The sequence below is a fragment of the Centrocercus urophasianus genome, unplaced genomic scaffold (genome assembly GCF_019232065.1).
Source record: "Centrocercus urophasianus isolate 14NV4802_14NV808 unplaced genomic scaffold, USGS_Curo_1.0 seq_26, whole genome shotgun sequence".
In the NCBI taxonomy this organism is placed as follows: domain Eukaryota; kingdom Metazoa; phylum Chordata; class Aves; order Galliformes; family Phasianidae; genus Centrocercus; species Centrocercus urophasianus.
This window is the reverse complement of record NW_024884822.1, coordinates 8,321,154-8,340,000: the sequence shown is the minus strand read 5'-3', so window position 1 is coordinate 8,340,000 and position 18,847 is coordinate 8,321,154. Positions and strand designations below refer to the sequence as shown.

Here is an 18,847-nt window from a genome sequence, read left to right as displayed (position 1 = left end):
TGCTTCCCTCTGCTTTCCACACTGGTTTCCTCCCATGTGTTATTCATGGGAAAATAGGGTCCCTCAGCTCAAGCCACACACACAAGTCCAGGTTCTGCAAACACTGCCCAGGGCTGTGGGAGGAACAGTACTTATTTCCTTTCCCATCAGAAGCTTGTATTTATTTTCCTTTTTTTCTTCCATAAGAGGTTTCAATGACAGCATCACTCAAAAAGCCATCACTGCCACAAGAATCCAACCTGCTCCTTGCTTTGATCTCTGTAAGAAGGAAAGATCGACTCATGCTATTGCTGTGTTTTCTTACTTTTAAGGACACAGAAGCTGGGGACACCTGCCTGCACACAATGACAGCACTATGCAAGAGCCACTTCCAAGTCAGCTGCATGGCTGCTTTTTTCCAAAGTATGTTTGGTTTGATTTCTGTGGGGGCTTGAAGTAAAGATGCTTTCAAAATAGGCTTATACATCCCCATGGGATGTTCACACATGTTATAAGAACCATACTCAAAAGCTTAAGAGAAAAGAGCCAGAATTAGGATCCTTGAGCCAAAGAGCAGCAGAACCCCTCAGCTTTGCAGCCTTGGTTGCCACAAAGGTTCCACAACCCACCTCACTCTGTGATGTGGTGATCAGTGCTTTCCATGATGCTGCAGCAGGAGCCCACAGCGTCCTACAGCTCAGGCGTGCTCACACATAGAAGGAAGCCAGCATCTGTAAGCAGAGCATCTAGGTGAGAAACACAGCACATGATATTCTGAGTCAGGGGCTGCTGGGGGTGTATTTAGCGACCTACAGCTTCTGTGCAGAGATGATGGGCACGAAAGGTGGTGGGTGGTGATGGGCTCTGAGGACCTGTGTGGCCTTGTACCTTCAAAGCCAGGATCGTCGGCATTGAAGCTGCTTACAAGCCCTGTGTGCCACAAGGCAGCTTCATGCCTCAATGTGTAAGTCACTGCTGTTGCAGGAAACCCTCAAGGTTAAAAAAGAAAAAAAAAAAAAAAAAAAAGAAAATGAATTACAGCAACAACAAAAGTTTTCACTTTAAGGTGAACTCTTTCTTCAAACCCCTTTATCACAGTTTCTTTCATCCAAGGTGGGACAAAGATTACATGATTTGAAGGACACAGCTTGCAGGTTCTGACAGCCAGGAAGGGTTGCAGCAATGAAGGTAAATTGCTCTTCAAAGCTACGTTTTTATTCTATCTCTGGTTTGTTAAACCCCCACACTATGCCCATTCCCATTCAGCAAGGTGAATATCCCACCTGCACCTCAGCCAGCCCAGGCAGAAGCTGTAGGATGCTATAAGAGATCCCTACAAAACATAAAAGCCACCCAAAAAATGTTATCTCACAGCTGTGTCTTCCCAAAAAGCATTAATGCACCTCACCTTCCTTGAGCTCCACCAGGAAATAGCTGTAAGGAAGGGGTGGAGGAGGAAAAAGAACCACTTATGAAGCATCAGCTGCAGCCTAATTAAAGCTATTAGCAAGCTTTTAGTAGTGTTTATTAGCCGTTCCCAACATTGCTGAATGAAGCAATCCTGACATCAGCCTTCTGGCTTGTAAAGCTGTGCTACAGCCTAAGCTGAAGGAAGAGACAGGCTTAGAAAAGTCACATTGGCTACAATTACTGCTCTTGTGGCCATCCCTGAGTTTGAGTTTATAGAAATCAGTCCTAGATGGGGGGAGCATGGGAGAGGAAGCAGACCCTGCAGTCAGAACATCTATAGTTACGGGCTGTGTCCTCAGTTGCAGCTTTTGGGTCATTGACTCATTTTCAGCTGATGGCTTCACACTGCCTTCAGTTTTCTGAGAGCCAGAGGCTGCAGACAGGATGGAGTTTTGTTCCCAATGCTATGGAGGAATCCATGCTGTGATGCTCAGTGTGGGTCCCACAGCCGCCCATTGCCCACCTGCACTTCTCCATGCACACAGAGCAGTGACTGCTGCCCAGCAGCTGGGATGATATGTGCTCAGGGGACACAGCACTGAGCCTGGAGTGGCTGGGAACAAGCTGGCCACAGGGCAGGCAGGATTAAGGGAAGATTTACATCTTCTGGTGCATGAAGCACTCATCGCTCATTGCTGTTGGATGGCTTCAGCCTGCAAACAGTTTGCCTAACATGACATGTTTCTTAAATAGCCTTTCAAAGGATGTGCAGCCAAAAGCTGCAGCCAAAGGCTCCAATGGGGCCAATCTCTGCAGAGTCACTTACAGGGCGACATTTCCAAGGTATTTATCATACAGAAGAGACATTTCAAAATAAACAAGTGTCTTTTATAAATCACGGCCTGCACCCATGGGAGGAGAAGCTGCTGCCACTCTCCTGAGTATACACAGAGCCTGAGCTACCTCTGCATTCACCTGGAGAGGATGTAGTGCAGAGTAACTCATTGAGCTGTGCCTCGTGCAGGGGATGCCATCCTTCATGCCAATTTACAGCCAATTCAGGAATTCAACAACCATTATTTATCACTGGGGCTCCCTGCTGACCGTTACCACGTCTGTGAGCAGTTAGGCAAAATGAGTTTCCAAATTAGTGCCTCTGCTTTCATTCCTTTCATGTCTGCCTCTGTTTATCAAGAATGTCAGCAAATCAGAGGATCCCACTCTGGGTAAATTACCTGGGAATTTTCCACATGAGAATGCTGCTGAGCCGGTGGTGGTGATCTCATCATTCTGCTTGCAGTGCCTAAGGCACCAGGAAAGGATCATCACGTTGGAAAGATGCTTAAAACACCCGGTGAGCATGGATGAGATTTCCACATGCAGCACAGCCAGGCTGCCAGCCCCTGCAAGGTGATCCCCCCACTTATCAGTTACTAAATGAGTGGAAAACAGAGGTTGCTCTCTTTCTGATTTTATTCTTGGAGACAAGAGCTCTTCTCACCAGAGGTAAAGCAAACTGGGGTGAGTTTTCTTTAGAAGTAGAGAAGTGCCAGGTCCTGACTCGGTAGATTTCTGGCAACAGTTATGCCTTGGAAAAACAAGTTGTGTTGGCAGCAAAGTGAAGGACTTCTGTTTGCTGGGTATGTGGATGTTTCTCCTAATCCTGAGCAGATGGAGCACATCTCCCACCCCGCGGTGCTCCAGTGATGTCTGCTCCAGCATTCCTGCACCATCAGAGCACCCTCAGCATCAGGGCTGGGCTCAGGCTGCAGCCCTGGAGCTGCCAAAGGACGTCAGTCCTCCCTGCAGAGCAAGAGCAGCGGGAGGGTCATCGCATCGTGGTGGCAGCCATTACATCTATCTGTGGCAGCTGGGCTAGGAAGGAGGGCTGCATAGGAACTGAGGCACTGCCCCTCAGCCTGCTGTTCCTCTGGGTGATGGGGGCCCTCAGCCCCTCAGCGCAACGCTGCTGGAGGACAAAGGATGAATGTTTCCTCCCACAGCCGGACCCATGGATGTCACTGCAGAACAGGATGCTGCAGTCTCACTGCTGCTCCCAGCCACACTTCCAGCCCAGCTTTTGGGCTTTTAGAGGGGACCTTGTTCTCTCTGGGTATTAACAGGAAACTGTCCTCACTAATTAGCAACTCAGTAATGAACTGGGTAGGAAACAGTTCCAAATCCCAGAGCTGGGCTGTCCAAAACTCTGCTAGTGTTTGAACAGAATCTTTGGGCTTTGGCCTTGCTTTTTCTTCTTCCTTTTTCTTCCTTTTTCTTTTGCTGTTTTACATGTGGCCAAAGAAAACAGTGCTCTCCCGCTGCCCTTAGCCTTGTGTTACCATTCCTTCTTTAATGATTCTTCTGGGATCCACATGCCCCAAATCCCACACAGCTCCCATGCTCTCTCCTTGCCCTCCAGCATGGCCATGGTTGATTTTCATGCTGCTTGCCCTGCTTGGAAACCAGGCAGCAAGAGGAGGGGCAGGTGGTGCTTCCTTCTGTGTCCCCCTTCTGTGTAACAGCAGGACAAAGCTCACAGAGGGAGCAGAGCAGGACAGTGGCTGAACATCACTCTGTAATGGTGGCTCCCCAGAATAAGAAGAAAACAGGACAAAAATAGACCACTGGGAGCAGCTCCCATCCTGATCCTTGGGAACTTTCTTCCCTGCAGTGCTGCTGCTGCCCTTGTGGTTCTGCACAGCCCCTATGCAGCGCTGTGCTTGGGGAACTTGTTACTAAGCTGGGCAGCAGCTCTGGAGCATGCACACAGAGCTCCTTTAGGCACCTTTGGGCATCCAACGTTTTGGTTTGACTGGGCTGCACTGAGTGAAGAGGAATTGCCTAGGTCCACATCTATGTAGGTTCCTCCCAAAATAATGCCTCCTAATTGTTTCCATGGAAATTACAACTGCATGGTGGCACTACTTACTAGAGCAAATTCTCAGCTACAAAACACTCTTTTTCAACACAGACACTGCCATTAGTGATGCATTTTCACCAGTGATAAACAAGAGCCACATTCCTATCAACCTGCACCCACTGTCACTGTCCCCACTGCTGAAATGTACCCACAGCCTCACTGCACTACATCCACTGTTTGGTCTCCATAGATGTTCAGAAACGAATGTCAATAGGTGCCATTTTTTTTCTCACTGAGGAATTCATTTACCCATCTTTGTTTCATCTGTACATTCATGTCAGACGCCATGGTGTCAGACTGCCCCTTGCTGCCACCTGTCACATGGCAACAACATGCAGTGGCACATTGGTAGGAAGGTTCAGCCTCCACTGCCATCCCACCAACATCTCTGCCTTTGATATCATGGGCTAATATAGTAAAATAGGAGGTATTGCTTTCACAGCAGCACTTAAAACAAATAAAAAAGGGAGCAGCAACACCATGAAACTAGTGGGATATGTGACCTTGTTATTGTGAAACCAGCACATCAGGTTGGTTCAATGGCAGTGCTTTCCATTCCCATTCAGTTCTCAAAAGTGGACATGCCCAATCTTTGAGACATGTATTTCAAGCCCTGGAAAGGCTTTTGTGCTGGCTAAGGAAATAGCTACATGAAAAGATGGAGAGAGCTGATAAGGAAGAGGGTAAAGAGATCGTGCTGCAAAGGAAGAAGGGCAGCCTACCCCCATGTCTTGAAACGCCCAAAGCATAAAGGGAGAACTGGCAGAGGTCAGGCTGAATTGGCTCTTGCAGAGGATGCGAAGAAAAACAGCGAGAGAAGTTTTAGCCTTACACATCAGAGGAAAAGAAGGAAAGAAAAAATGGAGCTGCTGTACAGGAAGGATGGGGCATGGATTAAAGCTAGGCTTAGCTCAATCCAAAACAAAAGCACACTATTTCTAATGTCCTGTGGGTGTGCAGAGCATGAGAAGACAAGAGGTGGAAGTAGGAAGCATCACATCCTCTGCCACTAGGAGTCAGGAGGCAGCAAGCTCTGGCCATGGGTCATGGTGTGGGGCAGGTTGTCACGAATGATGCCTTTGTCATACGTGTGAGTGCTACCCTCTCCTACCCAGAACTGCAGTTTTTGCCATCTGCCATCTGGTTTCTCAATATTTCTAGGAAAATCCTTATCTCTGCTAAGCAGAAATTCGCGCCTGCGACATGCCTCATCTGCAACAGAACGGTCCCCCTCAGCAGCTCACAGCCCCAGCTGCTTGCACATGGGCTCCTGCTGCACAGCCCAGTGGTGCTTTGCTGATCTGCAGCGATTTACCCTTGAATTTCTCCCCCTCCTGCACCCCAACAGGAACGGCCCCATCAGCCCAGTTTCCCTCCAGCCAGGAAGGGGCCACAGGCGACTGCTGGAACCAGCACAAACCTAATTCAATTTCTACCCTCTTTCCCTTTTGCCTTCACTTCATTACAGATTATTATTCTTTTCACAGTTGATTCTGTTTCCAATTGAACTGCCTGGGGGCTGGCTCCTCTCCTCCAGCCGCTGTGCAACTTCTGCAGCAAGGCTCCTTCCCACGGACCCATAGCCTGAGGCACAATGCTCATTTTGGAGAGACAAAGCAGCATCTCATTTCCAGTTAGTGGCTATTTCATGCGGCACTTAAACTAGACAAGAAATGACTTCTGCGCATGGAGTTACCAAAACTCCCATTGAATTGGGAAAATGAGTTGGGATGTTTGTAGGTGATGCATTCAGAACCATGGCAGGAAAGGTTATTGCTTCCATTCCCAGCCTAATCTACTGCACACATAACAAGCATACATTTCTAAATAAGTTGTTTCAAAGAAAAAAAAAAAAGAAGAAGAAAAAAAACATTCCTTTGAAAAGCTCCACTGTACAACTTCACAAAGGTTTCTAAATATAGCTATTTTCAATGAACAAGTGCAAGGAGACCGGGCAGATGGCTTTGCATCTCTCTTGAAATCCTGATAAGGTTGAAGGGACCTCAAAGCCCCCCCAGATCCAGGTTCTGCCGTGGGCTGGCAGCCACTTCAGGCTGCCCAGGGCCCATCCATAGCGTTGGGCACCTCCAGGGATGGGGCACCCACAACCCATCCCACCCTCCTTCACCACCACGTCACATTACAGAGCTGCCACGTACTTTGCGCTGCAGCTCAGTGCTGTGCAAAGGAAAGATGAGGGCTCACCCCACAGATCCGAGGATCGTCCTTTTCTGAGCAAGTCCAGCTGCGTTTCGCTAAAAGATTTTTCAAGCACATTCCTAATGATCTGAATTGTTCCTGAGCACTCCCTGCAGGCTCCAGCCGGGTTTTGGGGGGAGCATGCTCTTCTGAGAACGCCGCTTCTTATTTTTGTCAGCACATTGAACATAGCCTCTAAATTAAAATCTTCTATTCCCAGCCTATTTTGATCAACTCTGCTTCCTTCAGCTTAAAAGATACAATAAGAATAGATGAGCTCTTGCAAATTAAAAGCCTCTCTTGCTTAACAAATTGTCTCTCCACAATAATTAATTGTCTGGAGAGAGATTCCAGCCCTAGGTTTTTGGCCTCATTCCAGGCTGTGTAAGAGAAAAATATATATATTTGGATATGTGCTTCCTGCGAGCCTTCGTTGTGCCCTTCCTGTGCAGTGCAATGGCCCCAACCCATCTACCTGGTGCTGTCATGGCAGTGTCCCCAGAGCTGCCCCTCAGCCCCCCTTTAGTGACCCCATCCAGGCAGTGGGACCCTCACCCCAAGCTGTTCTCACAACAGTGGCTGCACAGGGGCTATGTGCAGGCAGTGCCAGGTGCTGAGCTCCAGACTGCCTTTGGGACTGAGTCTGACCCCTTAATTTCCTTAAGAAATTCCTTGCAGCATGTGACTTTCACCATGAGTAAATTTAAATTAATCTTCATTTCTGCAGACTAAGCCCTTGGCTGCTTCTCCTCTCAGGGATAGGGAGGTTCCTGCCCTACTTCACGCTTGCAAAACTAGAAAGAAACATAGGATACAGTGCCTGCTCCTGCAGAATCCTACAGGCTTTCCTCTGAGGTCACATTCCCCAGGCCTCTTCCTCATCCATGGAGCTCTGCAGCCTCCACCAGGGTCACAGCTGGCTTTGCCATCCCAATAGATGCCTGCCCCAGGTGTCATCTGTGGACAGCTGCACTAGGGTGGGTTGAGGGCTTGCCTCAATCAACATGAAACATGTAGCCCTTAGCCAGCTGCAGGATGCTTAATATCAGCAATCCAGCACCCTTCAGTCCTCATCAGAGCTGGACAGCTTAGGATCAGCAAACTGGAAATAAACCTCTAACATCCTCTCCCTGCACTATGAGAACATACAGGAATATGTCACAGGCTGTGCCTTCAGTCTGACACTGCAGCACAGCAGATGGGATCCTGCTGGGTCTGACTGGGATCGGCACTGCGGCATCCGGGAGGGCGGAAAAGGCTCGAGCAACATTTTCTTCCCTGGTCTCGGTATTGCAGAGGTGCCTGGGGACAAAGGTATTCCTGGAACAGCAAGCACTAGTGGCACTCCAAATGTATATAACCACTTGAACACATCTGGGAGATCCTCATCTTTTAGCTGTGCTGTGCGTCCTGATGATCAAAGTGAGCCATCAGTCTCTCCCATCCATAGAGGAAGCAGCCCATCTGCACAAGTCCCATTTGCACAGTGCTGGCCTACCCAGCCATGGCTGGAGCCCAGCAGGACCCCTGGCCCCATGCTACTCTATTAGTCCTCAGGCACAGCTTCGCATCAGAGCTTCCCAAAGCCCCCACGTTTGCCAAACCTCACGTTTCTATTCCTGGAGTCCCAAATTTTCCCTGACTTCACTTGCAATTTCCCAACACACAGTTCCCAGCATTGCCTTGGCCTTTAATAAACTGCTCATTAGAGACGCAGGGGAGGCCCATGTGGGGAATATCCCAGTCCATGAGTTTCTCTGGCAAGCCCTGGTGTCAGCTGTGATACAGCAGCGGCTCAGCCACCAGCTGCCATGTCCCTGCCCGTGGGGCTGCTGGATCCTCACAGAGCTCTGATTCCTATGAGCTCTCCAAGGGAAGATGGAGCTTGCTCAGCTCTGAGCCTGTGGGGTTTTCTTGCCCCCAGGCAGCAAGAATGTTACATTGGAAGAGATTAGGGCAATGCGACTGGAGGGGGGTTCTGCCCCCATAATCAGAGTTCCATATTCCTACAGGGCACCTCTCATCCTAAGACAGATTCTAGACCAAAAGATCCCTACTTGAGCAGAGTCGAAGGGAAGAAGGAGTCAACACCCCAGTGATTTCAGCTGGTGAACATTCCTGAGCAGATTTGAGCCTTGTTTTGCAGAGCATTCCCGCCGTGCACACCACCTTGCTGCTGCCCAGCAGTAACATTCTGAAGCTCCAGCAGACCCCCAGGTTGTGAAACACAAAGCTGGGTTTGGGTCTGTGGAGACGAACACACCAAGGCCATTCTGCTTTGTGCACCAGGGCTGCTGGGGTCTCTGCTTGGCTGGGATGGAGGTGAGGATTGCAACCCAACTCCATCCAGCATGGGGAACCCAGGGTGCACATGGTGAGCAGCGTGACACATCAGTCCCTTGGTTGCTAGCTGGGGAGGCATGGAAATGGTCAGCATTACTTTCTCCAGCAGCACGGAGCTCTCAGCCCAGCACGAGAGGGAGAGCAGAAAGGGGGAGCAGCTCCCGACACAGCTGGCGCAGCAGTTAGCATTCGTGGAAACCCACAAATGAAAGACACCAGAAGCACAGAGAGCCACCCGTGCTGTTCGTCACTTGGCTTGGCTCCCTGCGACTCCGCACGTGCAGAGGATGCTTCCGGCAGAGCTCACACGCGGTTCAGGGCAGCCCTGCATTTCGACTTCGACTGGATAGTAATCTCGGAGCCTGAGTTCAGGGCTCTGATCCCACCCACCGGCGCTGTGACTCACGGCGCAGTCAGCGAGCTGCCTGGATATTGGTGGGCAAGGAGGAGGGAGGGAGCTGGCGGCCGCCGCTCGCACTCGAGTTGCTCCGGCGTGCGGTGATCGGCGCTCCCACCTGCTGCAGGGCTACAGAACGCCGCTCCCAGGTAAAGCTTTTGCCTTTTTTATTCCTCTTGGTTGTTCCACTGCTGAAGGCATTTCTAAGCGAGAGCTCAGAGGGGTCGGTGGGTGGGAGCGCGCCCCGCTCTGCGTTCTATGGTCTGTGCTATCTTTGTCACGCCCTGCCCGGAATGCAGGGCAGCCTGGGGGCTTCTGCTGGTGGGAGCGGACAGAGGGGGAGCAGCAGGGTCAGAGAGGGGGCACGGGGCAGCAGCACTGCCCTGCCTCGGCACTCGCGCTCGCCTCTCCCCAGCAGCATCCCCACGAGGTTTGCTCCTAAGTAAACTTTTTTCCCCGAGCTGCCTGAGCCCTTCCTCCGAGCATACCAACCCTGGCCCAGCTGCTCTGCTCCTCTGGACTGATACCCGAGCACAGGAGGGGATGTTGCCCCCAGGACCAGAGGGATGCTGTGCCCCAACCCAGCTGTGGGCTTTGGGTAGAAAGCTGAATCCAAGTTTCTCTGCTCTGACTTCTGCAGCTAAAAATCATGTCCGCCAGCTTCTATTTTCAGTTTCACCTCTCATGCAGTCACTGAAGAGCAAACTTTTGAAATGCTGGAGGCTCTCTGCCCATTTCTGGATCACTCTTTGGGCTGTCTGCATTCAGGGTTCCCTTGAACACTTCTATACACGAGCCCCTGCTCTCCCAGGGCTGGCAGCCCTGATGGGATCAGCTCCTGCCTCCCAGCCCCTCTGCTTACCCCACAGGAAGCAACTGCTGCTGTACATCATCAGCGAGGCACGCTGACAGCACCAGATGGGAACAGCCCTTTGCTGGGGTCCCCGTGCCCTCCAAGCCCTGCCTGCTCCCCACCACCAAACCTCAGACATCCTCTTCAGGGGCAGCAGAAATCCCCTCCCTGCTGCACTGTGCTGTCACAGGCACCTCTTGGTGAACCCATGCGTTTAATCTCTTGATTAAACACTTGAGCACAGTTTTGGAAAAAGCCGTGACACCTTGCTGTGAGCTCTATGAGGTCAGGAAATCAGCTTTGCCCATAAGTGATGTGTCCCAGCACCTTGCTCCATTCTAATGCAGGAGAGGGAGATTTCTCAGATCCGGGGACCTGGAAATGCTCCCTGAACCCACTGCCATGTCCAGGCACACGCCAAGTGTTCTCTCCTGTCCGTCTGCTTTTAATAAATTTGCCACAAACCTATGAAGCCAGAAGAGGGAATACATTAATGGAGAGCAGCAAACGTTACTGGCTCTGCAGAACCAGGTGCAACATCCCATCCCCTCCATGCAAAAGTGTTCAAAGTGCCCAAACGTGCAGTGCCAGAAGAAATTATGCCAATAGGCGAGGGATGAGGAAGAAGAAAGGAGAGTGAATGAGAATTTCCCATAGACAAACCACAGCCCCAACCCTAGAGAAGATAATCAGCATTTTAGATGGGAACAAAACCGATCAAATGTCCACGGGCTTCCACAGAACAGAAAACATCCATTCATGCAGGAATTACTGCAGGAACTGTAAGGTTAAGGGACGAGCTGATGGGGAAGATCGTAATGTGCTGCAGTAGGAGAAGCTAATGCACTCATGGCTATTAATAGAATTCCTTAAAGATCAGACTGAAGACACATTTTTGTTTAATAGCTTTCATTAGTGATCTTGATTCAGAACACGGAAATTCCCTAAGAAAATGTGCTGTTGAGAATCTTGGGAGAATTGTTGAACCAGACAAGGGACTTCAGTGCTATGGGAGATGAACCAAAGGTTCTAAAATTCAAAAGAAACCTGTCACAAGTTCACATGCTTAGCGACCAAAGGCAAAGGTCCAGGCCAGGATGCATTGCCATGCAGTGCCACTCCTCCTGCAGAGCAGTGTGCCAGTGGGGAATGTTTCCATGTATAGAATATGGGACAGTCTCCCACCAGAGTTTAGGTTTTGCCTTTGCAAGCACCATGCCTGGAACCAGCCCAAGGTGCAGCATCCTACATCCAACCCTACGAGTCCTGCCCCATCCCTTCTCAGCACAGATGGGTGCTCCATCCCCATGGATAGCAGCTCCATATCACACTTGGAAATGTTCCTTCTCCCTGCCTAAGAAATACAGAGGTCCTACTCCTCACTCTCAGCTAATGGGAGAAGCAAGAAGCAGCAGAACTCTTCCTGACCCAGCCTGTAGGATCAGCTGCCCCACAGCACAGCCTGCACAGAGGGCTTTGAATACAGCAGAAGGAGCAGACCTTGCCAGGAGGGTCCAACCCAGCACCACTGGGCATGGGCACCATGACCAGGTTCCTTGCTGTGAATGTGGCACCAGGAAGGCAGCAGAGTCCCTGCCCTGCAGCAGTGCTGGGCCAGGAGCACAGCCTCAGCTGAGCTCACATGAGCTGGGACAGGAGCGGCTGTTGGTGGGTGGCAGAGCAGCCACACGGGAGGCTGTGATCCACCCACTGCATTTTTCTAAGCCTGCTACTCCCCCTATAATTTACCCTGCCATTTCCAGCGCGTTAGGAGCAATAGGAAAAACATTCTTTTCACTTGGAAATACCCTTCTCTGAGAACAACCTGTTCTCCTGGCTGCTGTCAGCAGGCAGGCAGCACTCAGCTTGTGCCACGATCCTTTTGTGCCTGAACAAAAAGCTTTCCATGGCAAGAGCCTGCACTGCAGCAGGAGGCAAGGAGCCACTCTGCCAGCTCCCCATGCCCCTCATCCCAGTGCCCCAGTGTGGGCCACAGGTCATTGCTCCAAATTCCCCTCGGAGCATCCGGCACCTCTCTGGATCTTGCTCTGGTCAGGAGAGCGGGAGCCTCTGAGCAATGGGAAGTCTCTCTGAGCTGGTTGAGCCATGTGATTGCTAACATCAGGGATCAGCACAAGGCATGGGGCTGCTCAAAGTGCTGTTACAGGCACAAAGTTTAAGAAGTTCAGCTGCGAAGCCTCATGAATCACACAGGGCTGATTAATTTTACTAGATTGTATAAATGGAGTGCACTGCTCCCTCTGGAAAGCTCTTTCCTCACTTCAATCCAGCCCTTTTTTTTAAAATCACAAGCCTGTGGGAACTTCTTTCCTCTGAAACCACCCTTACACCACATGGGCATTCCAAAGTGACAGGCACCAAGCAGGGTCTGCTGTCCCCAGCTGCCAAAGAACTCTCCAGTCCAGGTCTAAGTGATCCAGGGCACCCAGAGAGGTGCAGAAACCCCATTTCTGGAGGGGCTGCCCAAGGGACTGTTGCCCGCTATGGCCCTGACTTGGTGCTCTCTTTGCAGGCTGTCCTCAGATAAAGCAGCTCTGTCCCTGACAAGTACTGCTGGCCATCATCTCTGACCCAAGCACACAGAACAAGGCAGGCATGAGACCCCATGGGACCTGACCCCATAGCATCTGACCCTGCTGGGCTTTGCAGGAGAAAAGGGAACAGCTGACACCCACCAGCAGTGCCACAGGACTCAGCTCCAGCCCCAGATGGACTGGGTCACACAAGAAATTTGCAGGGGCACATCATTTCTAGGTCACATCACCTCAGCAGACTGAATGCGTGAAGGGGACTCTACTGTGATCTCCAAGACCATTGTAGGCCCAAATTTGGTTTGGAAGGAACTCCAGGGCTGCGTGGTAGAGGCTCACTCCAAGCATCTATAGAACCACTGACAGCAGAACCGTTCCACCCATGCAACTGCACTATGGATCCATGTGGCAACCTCACAAACCCTTCAAGAAACATGGACTTCCCTCTGCAGCTGCTGGTCGGGTCCTGCCTGGCCCTGCTCATCGTGTTCACTCTCTGTGGTAACATCATTGTGTGCCTGGCAGTCACTCTGGACCGCCGGCTCCGCAGCCTGACCAACTGCATCATCGTCTCGTTGGCCATCACTGACCTGCTGCTGGCCCTGCTGGTGCTGCCCTTCTCCGCCTTCTATGAGGTCACCAGCGAGTGGCCCTTTGGCAGCACGTTGTGCAACATCTACCTCAGCCTGGATGTCATGCTGTGCACGGCCTCCATCCTCAACCTCTTCATTATCAGCCTGGACCGCTACTTTGCCGTCACCACCCCGCTGCGCTACCAGCAGCTGGTCACCCCATCCCGCGTGGCTGTGGCCCTGATTGTTATTTGGACAGTTTCACTGATGGTCTCCTTCCTCCCCATCCACCTGGGGTGGAATACCAATGGGACAACGGTTCAGAACACTACACCCAACTGCACCAGGGAGTGCAAGCTGGAGGTGAATTCTGTGTACGGACTGGTGGACTCCTTGCTCACCTTCTATATCCCTCTGGTCATCATGTGCGTCACCTACTACCGGATATTCAAGATAGCGAGGGAGCAAGCCAAGAGGATAAACCACACGTGGTGCTGCAGCAGCAACAGCCCCATGCCACCCATGGTGAAGGAGCACAAAGCCACTGTGACTCTGGCAGTGGTGATGGGAGCCTTCATCATTTGCTGGTTCCCCTATTTCACAGTGTTCACATACAGAGGGGTGTGGGGGGACAGCAGTGTGAAAGGCACACCCATGTCCATCGTCCTCTGGCTGGGCTATGCCAACTCAGCACTGAACCCCATCCTCTACGGGACATTCAACAGAGATTTTCGGGTGGCATACCAACACTTGTTGCACTGCTGCAGGACAGGGGACCCCAAGAACTCCCTACAGAAGGGTCAGCCCCGGGGCAGGAGCTGCGGGGAGAGCCTGGATGGACAGGAGGGGAAATGCCTGAAGCTGGAGATGAGGAATGGGAAGGGCATCTTGCTGACAGATGGAGCCCTGCAGAGGTAAGAGCCTCTCCACAGTCACGCTGCTGGTCCCCAGGACCCCGTCAGCTCAGACACCCAGCACTGCCCCAACAGCAAGTTCCATTCCCATTTCTGGAGCAAAAATAGCTAAAATTAGGTTGGCAAACTTTTCTAAGAACACAGACAACCACACATAGAGCCCCCCCAGCAGTACCCCAAGCACCGCCTGGGGCAGGACCCTGGAAGGGGTGCAGCAGTGGGGAGGACAGATAGGATGCAAGCACTGTGCCCAGGAACTCCCATCTCATGGAACCAGCCTACACCTCCTTGGCCCACCTGAGCATAAGGAGAACACAGACACATGCTGTGCCACAATGTGAGCTGCTGCTCCCACACCCTAATCTAACCTCCAGGCAGCAGCAACTGATAACCCCCTGATAGCCCAGAAACTTTCCATCCCACCGATAAGCTGTTCTTTCAATCCCTGCTGCATGTGCCCTTGGTGCTGTCTCCAAAGCACAGTGTGAAGCCTTAGGAAGGAGAAAGCAGGGAGGTGAAGCAGAGGGCAGAGCGGTGCGAAAGGCTCAGCCTGTATCACACTCAGGCATGTGCCTGGAACAGTAAAGATGCTTCTGCAGACACAGACGGGGCTGGAAGGAAACCTGCGCTGCTCCTGTAGAGCAGCACGTGGGATTTTATTTAACTAAATTGTTTGTGCAATGCAAAACACCAGCTGGTTCCTGCACAGCATTACAGCCCATACCCAGGGGAGGCCAGAGAACACTGGGGGATGGCCCAGCAATAGGCTGGATCGGGTGCTGGGGCTCAGTCAGTTAGGCAGGTTTGGCTCCTTCCTAACACTTGAGTGCATTTGAATGAGACCAGTAAAAAGGTGAGCATCTCTCACCTCCTTCCAGCAGGAGAAATAAATGTTTCCTCTCTGGATTTGTGCCCAAATGAAGCAGAACACTGGAGGGAAGAGGCTGAATAGCAAGCAGTGCTGCAGTGGGGCACATATCATGCACTACTGGAAGCAGAGGGGAAGACACAAGAACAGGGATGTTTCTTGACTTTTCTAAATCCAGATAACTCTTTCCCATACCAGACAGCATCACTGCTGTGGTTTCTGCTTGTGATCAGATAAAAGTGAATGTGAGGGCTGAAGGTTGAGTTTTTGGTTTTACTTTCCCTGTTTATCTGCCTACTCACTTGCCTGGAAATGATGCACCAAGGATGGCATGGGCCTCTCTCACTTCTCCCCTTCCCCATCAGGGATGCACACATTGGGTGTCTGAGACCCCAACACCATGCAGGAGTCACCCAAACCCCAACTGCCAATGGCACCCTGAGCTCAGAGAGACATGGTCCCTCTCTTCCAGCCACATTAGCAGAACAGAGCAGCACATATCACTCACAAACCCATATCTCCCTCCAAATAAGACTGGAGCCTAGCAGAGCTCTGCCCAGAGCAGTCCCATGGGGTTGTTCAGGGGAAAGCATTTTGAGATGTTGCCCATTATGTTTTTTCCTATTACGAAGCACAGGGAAAGACCAGCAAACATACCAGAGAAACATGAATGGTCTCAGGAGATGTCAAGCACAGGAACAGGAGTCAGCCCCATCACTTCTATGGAAAAAACATGCACCACAGCCATTGTGACACAGGCAGCAATTCTCTGGGTGGTGGGGAGCATGCAGGATTGCAATGGAGGGCAGCAACTCCTCACCCCCTGCCACACATTAAACAGGGAAAGAACTCACTAAAGAAGCAGAAATGGAAAGCAGAGTCCTACTCCTGTCCCAGGATGTAGGCTCCTGTCCCAGCCACCACATCCTGTTCCTTCCCAGGGGCTCAACCCCATGCAGGCAGCAACTGGTGCGTGCAGAGCAAAGCCTGAAGGCTCACCCACACTGGCACCAACCTATCTCCTCTTTACATCTCCGTGTGCAATTTCACTCTTTCCAGTGACGGAGCTTTCCCGTGAGCCTCAGCCACCCCATCTCCTGGCCTCCTCTCCCAACTGCCCTCTTCCAGCACTCTGCAAGGCTGAAAGGACACACACAGACTTCCCTTGGGGAGAAACCTGAGAGCAGAGGCAAGGGCTGCAGGGTGAGTACAGGGCTGGGGTTTCAGGGTGCTGCTGTGTTTAATGAATGGGGACATCCACTGCATTTTTCTGGGTCCAGCCATCCCATCCCAGAAGTCAGCAGTACGGGGAGCAAAGGCACCAGAGGTACACCCTCCCTCTGGGAGCATTTGCTCTCCAAACCCACGGCAACTGCCCAGAGCTGTCCCTTCTCTTTCCCCAGCTGCTCTTGAAGTGTGAGAGTACAGAAAACACTTCATGATTCTCTGGAAGACACTGCCAGCTCCCCTTGCCATTATGGGAGCAGCCATTATGCACTGCAGAGGCAGCTGTGCCAGATCGCAGCTTTCCAGCACACTGTTTTTTTGCAAGCCTACATCAGTGCTGTGAGTCACCACCTGACTGGACTCCCAGGTTGGGAGACTGACAATGGGCATCTCCACCATCCCCAGCAGCACTGGGCAGAGGATATGGCCATTTGCCCCTGTGCAATGGGTTGCCTCTGGGCTCCCGAGAGCCACTCTGTACAGCCCTCCTCTTCAAGGACTGGGCAAGGTCATCCCGACCTCCACACACACTCTCTTAAACACTGCATGCTGATAACCTGGGCTCTCCTGTATTGATTGTACCCAGGGGGTGAAAAATGAGGTCACCCACACACTGCGGCTGGAGGAGCACATCCCAGCCAAGGTCATGCTGACAGCCCCATATATGGGGCCCCACTGGGGTATGGGTCCCTGGGTGTGACGTACAGAGGTGACAGCATGGGGAGAGCACAGCACAGAGGCTGCTCCCGGGGGGGACAAATTACCCCGAACCCAAGCAGGGGGTGTCTCGAGCCTCCTAGCCAGCAGGACAGCCAATGCCAGTTGTGCTCTTTGTGCCTTCCCTCTTTGATGCACACATCTTCTGAACAACACTGAGTTTCCGCAAGGCAGAGACAAGATGCCAATCTCCCTCAGGAGATTTCTAATCTAATCGGCACGGCAAAGCACGGTTGATCTATGCAGAGGTTTGCAGATCTGAGGTCCTGCTGCGGCCACAGATTTCCTCTCTGTGACATGGAAGTGAGGACAGGAAACATCACCTCATGTGAGGACCCATCTGAATGCGCCCCAGCAGGAGCCAAGCAAAGCCCCGCAGCACCCACCTGCAAAGGAGGGAGAGGAAGCACTCTGAGGCAGAGCACTGCTGACCCCAGCACGCCCACAACTGTCACTTTGACTCAGTTATTTGCAGATGTGACAAACAGGCACTGCTGCTGGCCCACAGAGAGGGGAAGAGCGAGCAGAGAAAGCCACAAAGCAACATACAGCTCCTCTGAGGGAGCATCAGAAGATGAGCTCTGGGTGACACTGCTGAGCTCTGCCCCTCAGCAGCTCTCAGAACACAACTGCACTCTGCTGAGAACATCCTCACAGCATTGCACCACAGACCCTCCCAGCCATAGCAGATGCTTAATGCAGAATCCCTCGTGCTGCAGGGAGAGGAATGTGGGGCAAGTGAATACCTGCACCCCGCACATCCTTTGAACGCTCTCCCTGTTTCCCTGTAGGATCCCTGTGCCGGTACGTGGCACTTGCTGTCTCCCCAGATGATGCTGGAGAAGCCTATGCCTGCCCACGTTTCTTACCAGGAGCACAGAAGAACCTGCACCATCAGGGCCCGCGACACCTCCAGCACTGAGACCTACGTTAGTGGGTTGAGAGCCAGGGTGCACCCCAGCAGGTCTGGGGTTCAGGCACAGCGGGAAAAAGGAGATGCAGCCACAGCCTCGGTGCCAGACAGCCCAACCCAGGACCGGCACTACGTCCCGCGGTGCTCCATCAAAGGGAAACATCCACCGCCCAGGGAGCCCGGCAGAGGGGGTGAGGTGACAGGAGAGCTATCGACGGCCAGATCACAATACGTGCAGCCGTGCAGCATCCTCATGGGCCAAAAAAGAGCCCCACCTCGGGGATGCTGGGGCGTCCCCTGCTCTTTGTGGGCTTCACACGCTCAGCCCCATGGCAAGGAGAGAGGACCCGGAGCCACGGGAGCCGCCGAGCAGTGTGGCTGCCCCCAGGCTCTTTCCCCAGCAGCAGCTCAACGCCAAGTCTGCAAAAACAGGATGTCTGCGAGCGAGCCTGGGCAGAACTCAGCCATACAAAATCCCGTTTAACACAGAGGCAGAACAGCACGATTGATTTCTCCCAGCACACTCTACCTCGAGAAGAGCTCCCCGTAGCCCCCCATTCCCCTGTACCTCACCCCTTCCTCTCAGCCGCGCTCACGCACAGCACAACCGCAGGGATGCGGCTGGAGCCGAGCGCGCCGCTCCCAGAGCCGGGGGGCAGCAGAGCGGCTCCGGCGCCCCCCGGGCCGGGCAGCGTTACGGGCTCTGAGCTCCCCCTGCTTGCGGCTCCCGGCCCAGCCCCCCTCTGTTCCGGAGCACCCCCAGCCTGGGCCGGGCCAGAAACACCCACAGCATCCACGCTTCCCTCTAAAACTCGGGGAGGAGGATCTGACAAACGCACCCCACCCAAAGCTGTGCCACCTATGATAACAATTAGAGACTGATCTAATTGCAAAAATAATTGCAATTGAAGTGTTTAATTACCATAGTAAGCAGGAAGAGCCGCTCCCGACTGTTTCGGTAGCACTCTCGATCCATCAAACAA

The 18,847-nt window shown here is 52.3% G+C and overlaps 1 protein-coding gene and 1 long non-coding RNA gene across 4 annotated transcripts in view; one reads left to right on the top strand and one right to left on the bottom strand.

Annotated features, from left to right (window-relative positions):
- The window catches only part of LOC122164574, a 66,525-nt gene extending 48,619 nt beyond the window's left edge, over positions 1-17,906 (bottom strand). The window contains exons 1-2 of the long non-coding RNA XR_006170254.1: positions 17,821-17,906; positions 609-710 (exon numbers count right to left, since the gene is read on the bottom strand). This is a non-coding gene — a long non-coding RNA (uncharacterized LOC122164574). The remainder of the gene's footprint in view (positions 1-608; positions 711-17,820) is intronic.
- On the top strand, positions 9,331-18,062 carry HRH2 (histamine receptor H2). Of its 3 annotated transcripts, none has more exons than XR_006170252.1 (4): positions 9,331-9,397; positions 12,635-14,139; positions 16,067-16,210; positions 17,743-18,062. XR_006170252.1 is itself a non-coding variant. In XM_042826684.1 (3 exons), the coding sequence occupies exons 2-3, from the start codon at positions 13,049-13,051 to the stop codon at positions 16,083-16,085; spliced, it is 1,110 nt and encodes a 369-aa protein (XP_042682618.1). In that variant the 5' UTR covers positions 9,331-9,397; positions 12,635-13,048; the 3' UTR covers positions 16,086-17,045. The 3 variants fall into 3 exon arrangements, 1 of the variants encoding a protein (XP_042682618.1); XR_006170253.1 differs by lacking the exon at positions 17,743-18,062 and adding an exon at positions 16,411-17,045; XM_042826684.1 differs by lacking the exon at positions 17,743-18,062 and having other exon boundaries at positions 16,067-17,045.
- Positions 18,063-18,847: the final 785 nt, after the last annotated feature.

Bases quoted from the DNA above. Each gene is read 5' to 3' on its own strand.
- HRH2 (XM_042826684.1), top strand. From the start codon at position 13,049: ATGGATCCATGTGGCAACCTCACAAACCCTTCAAGAAACATGGACTTC.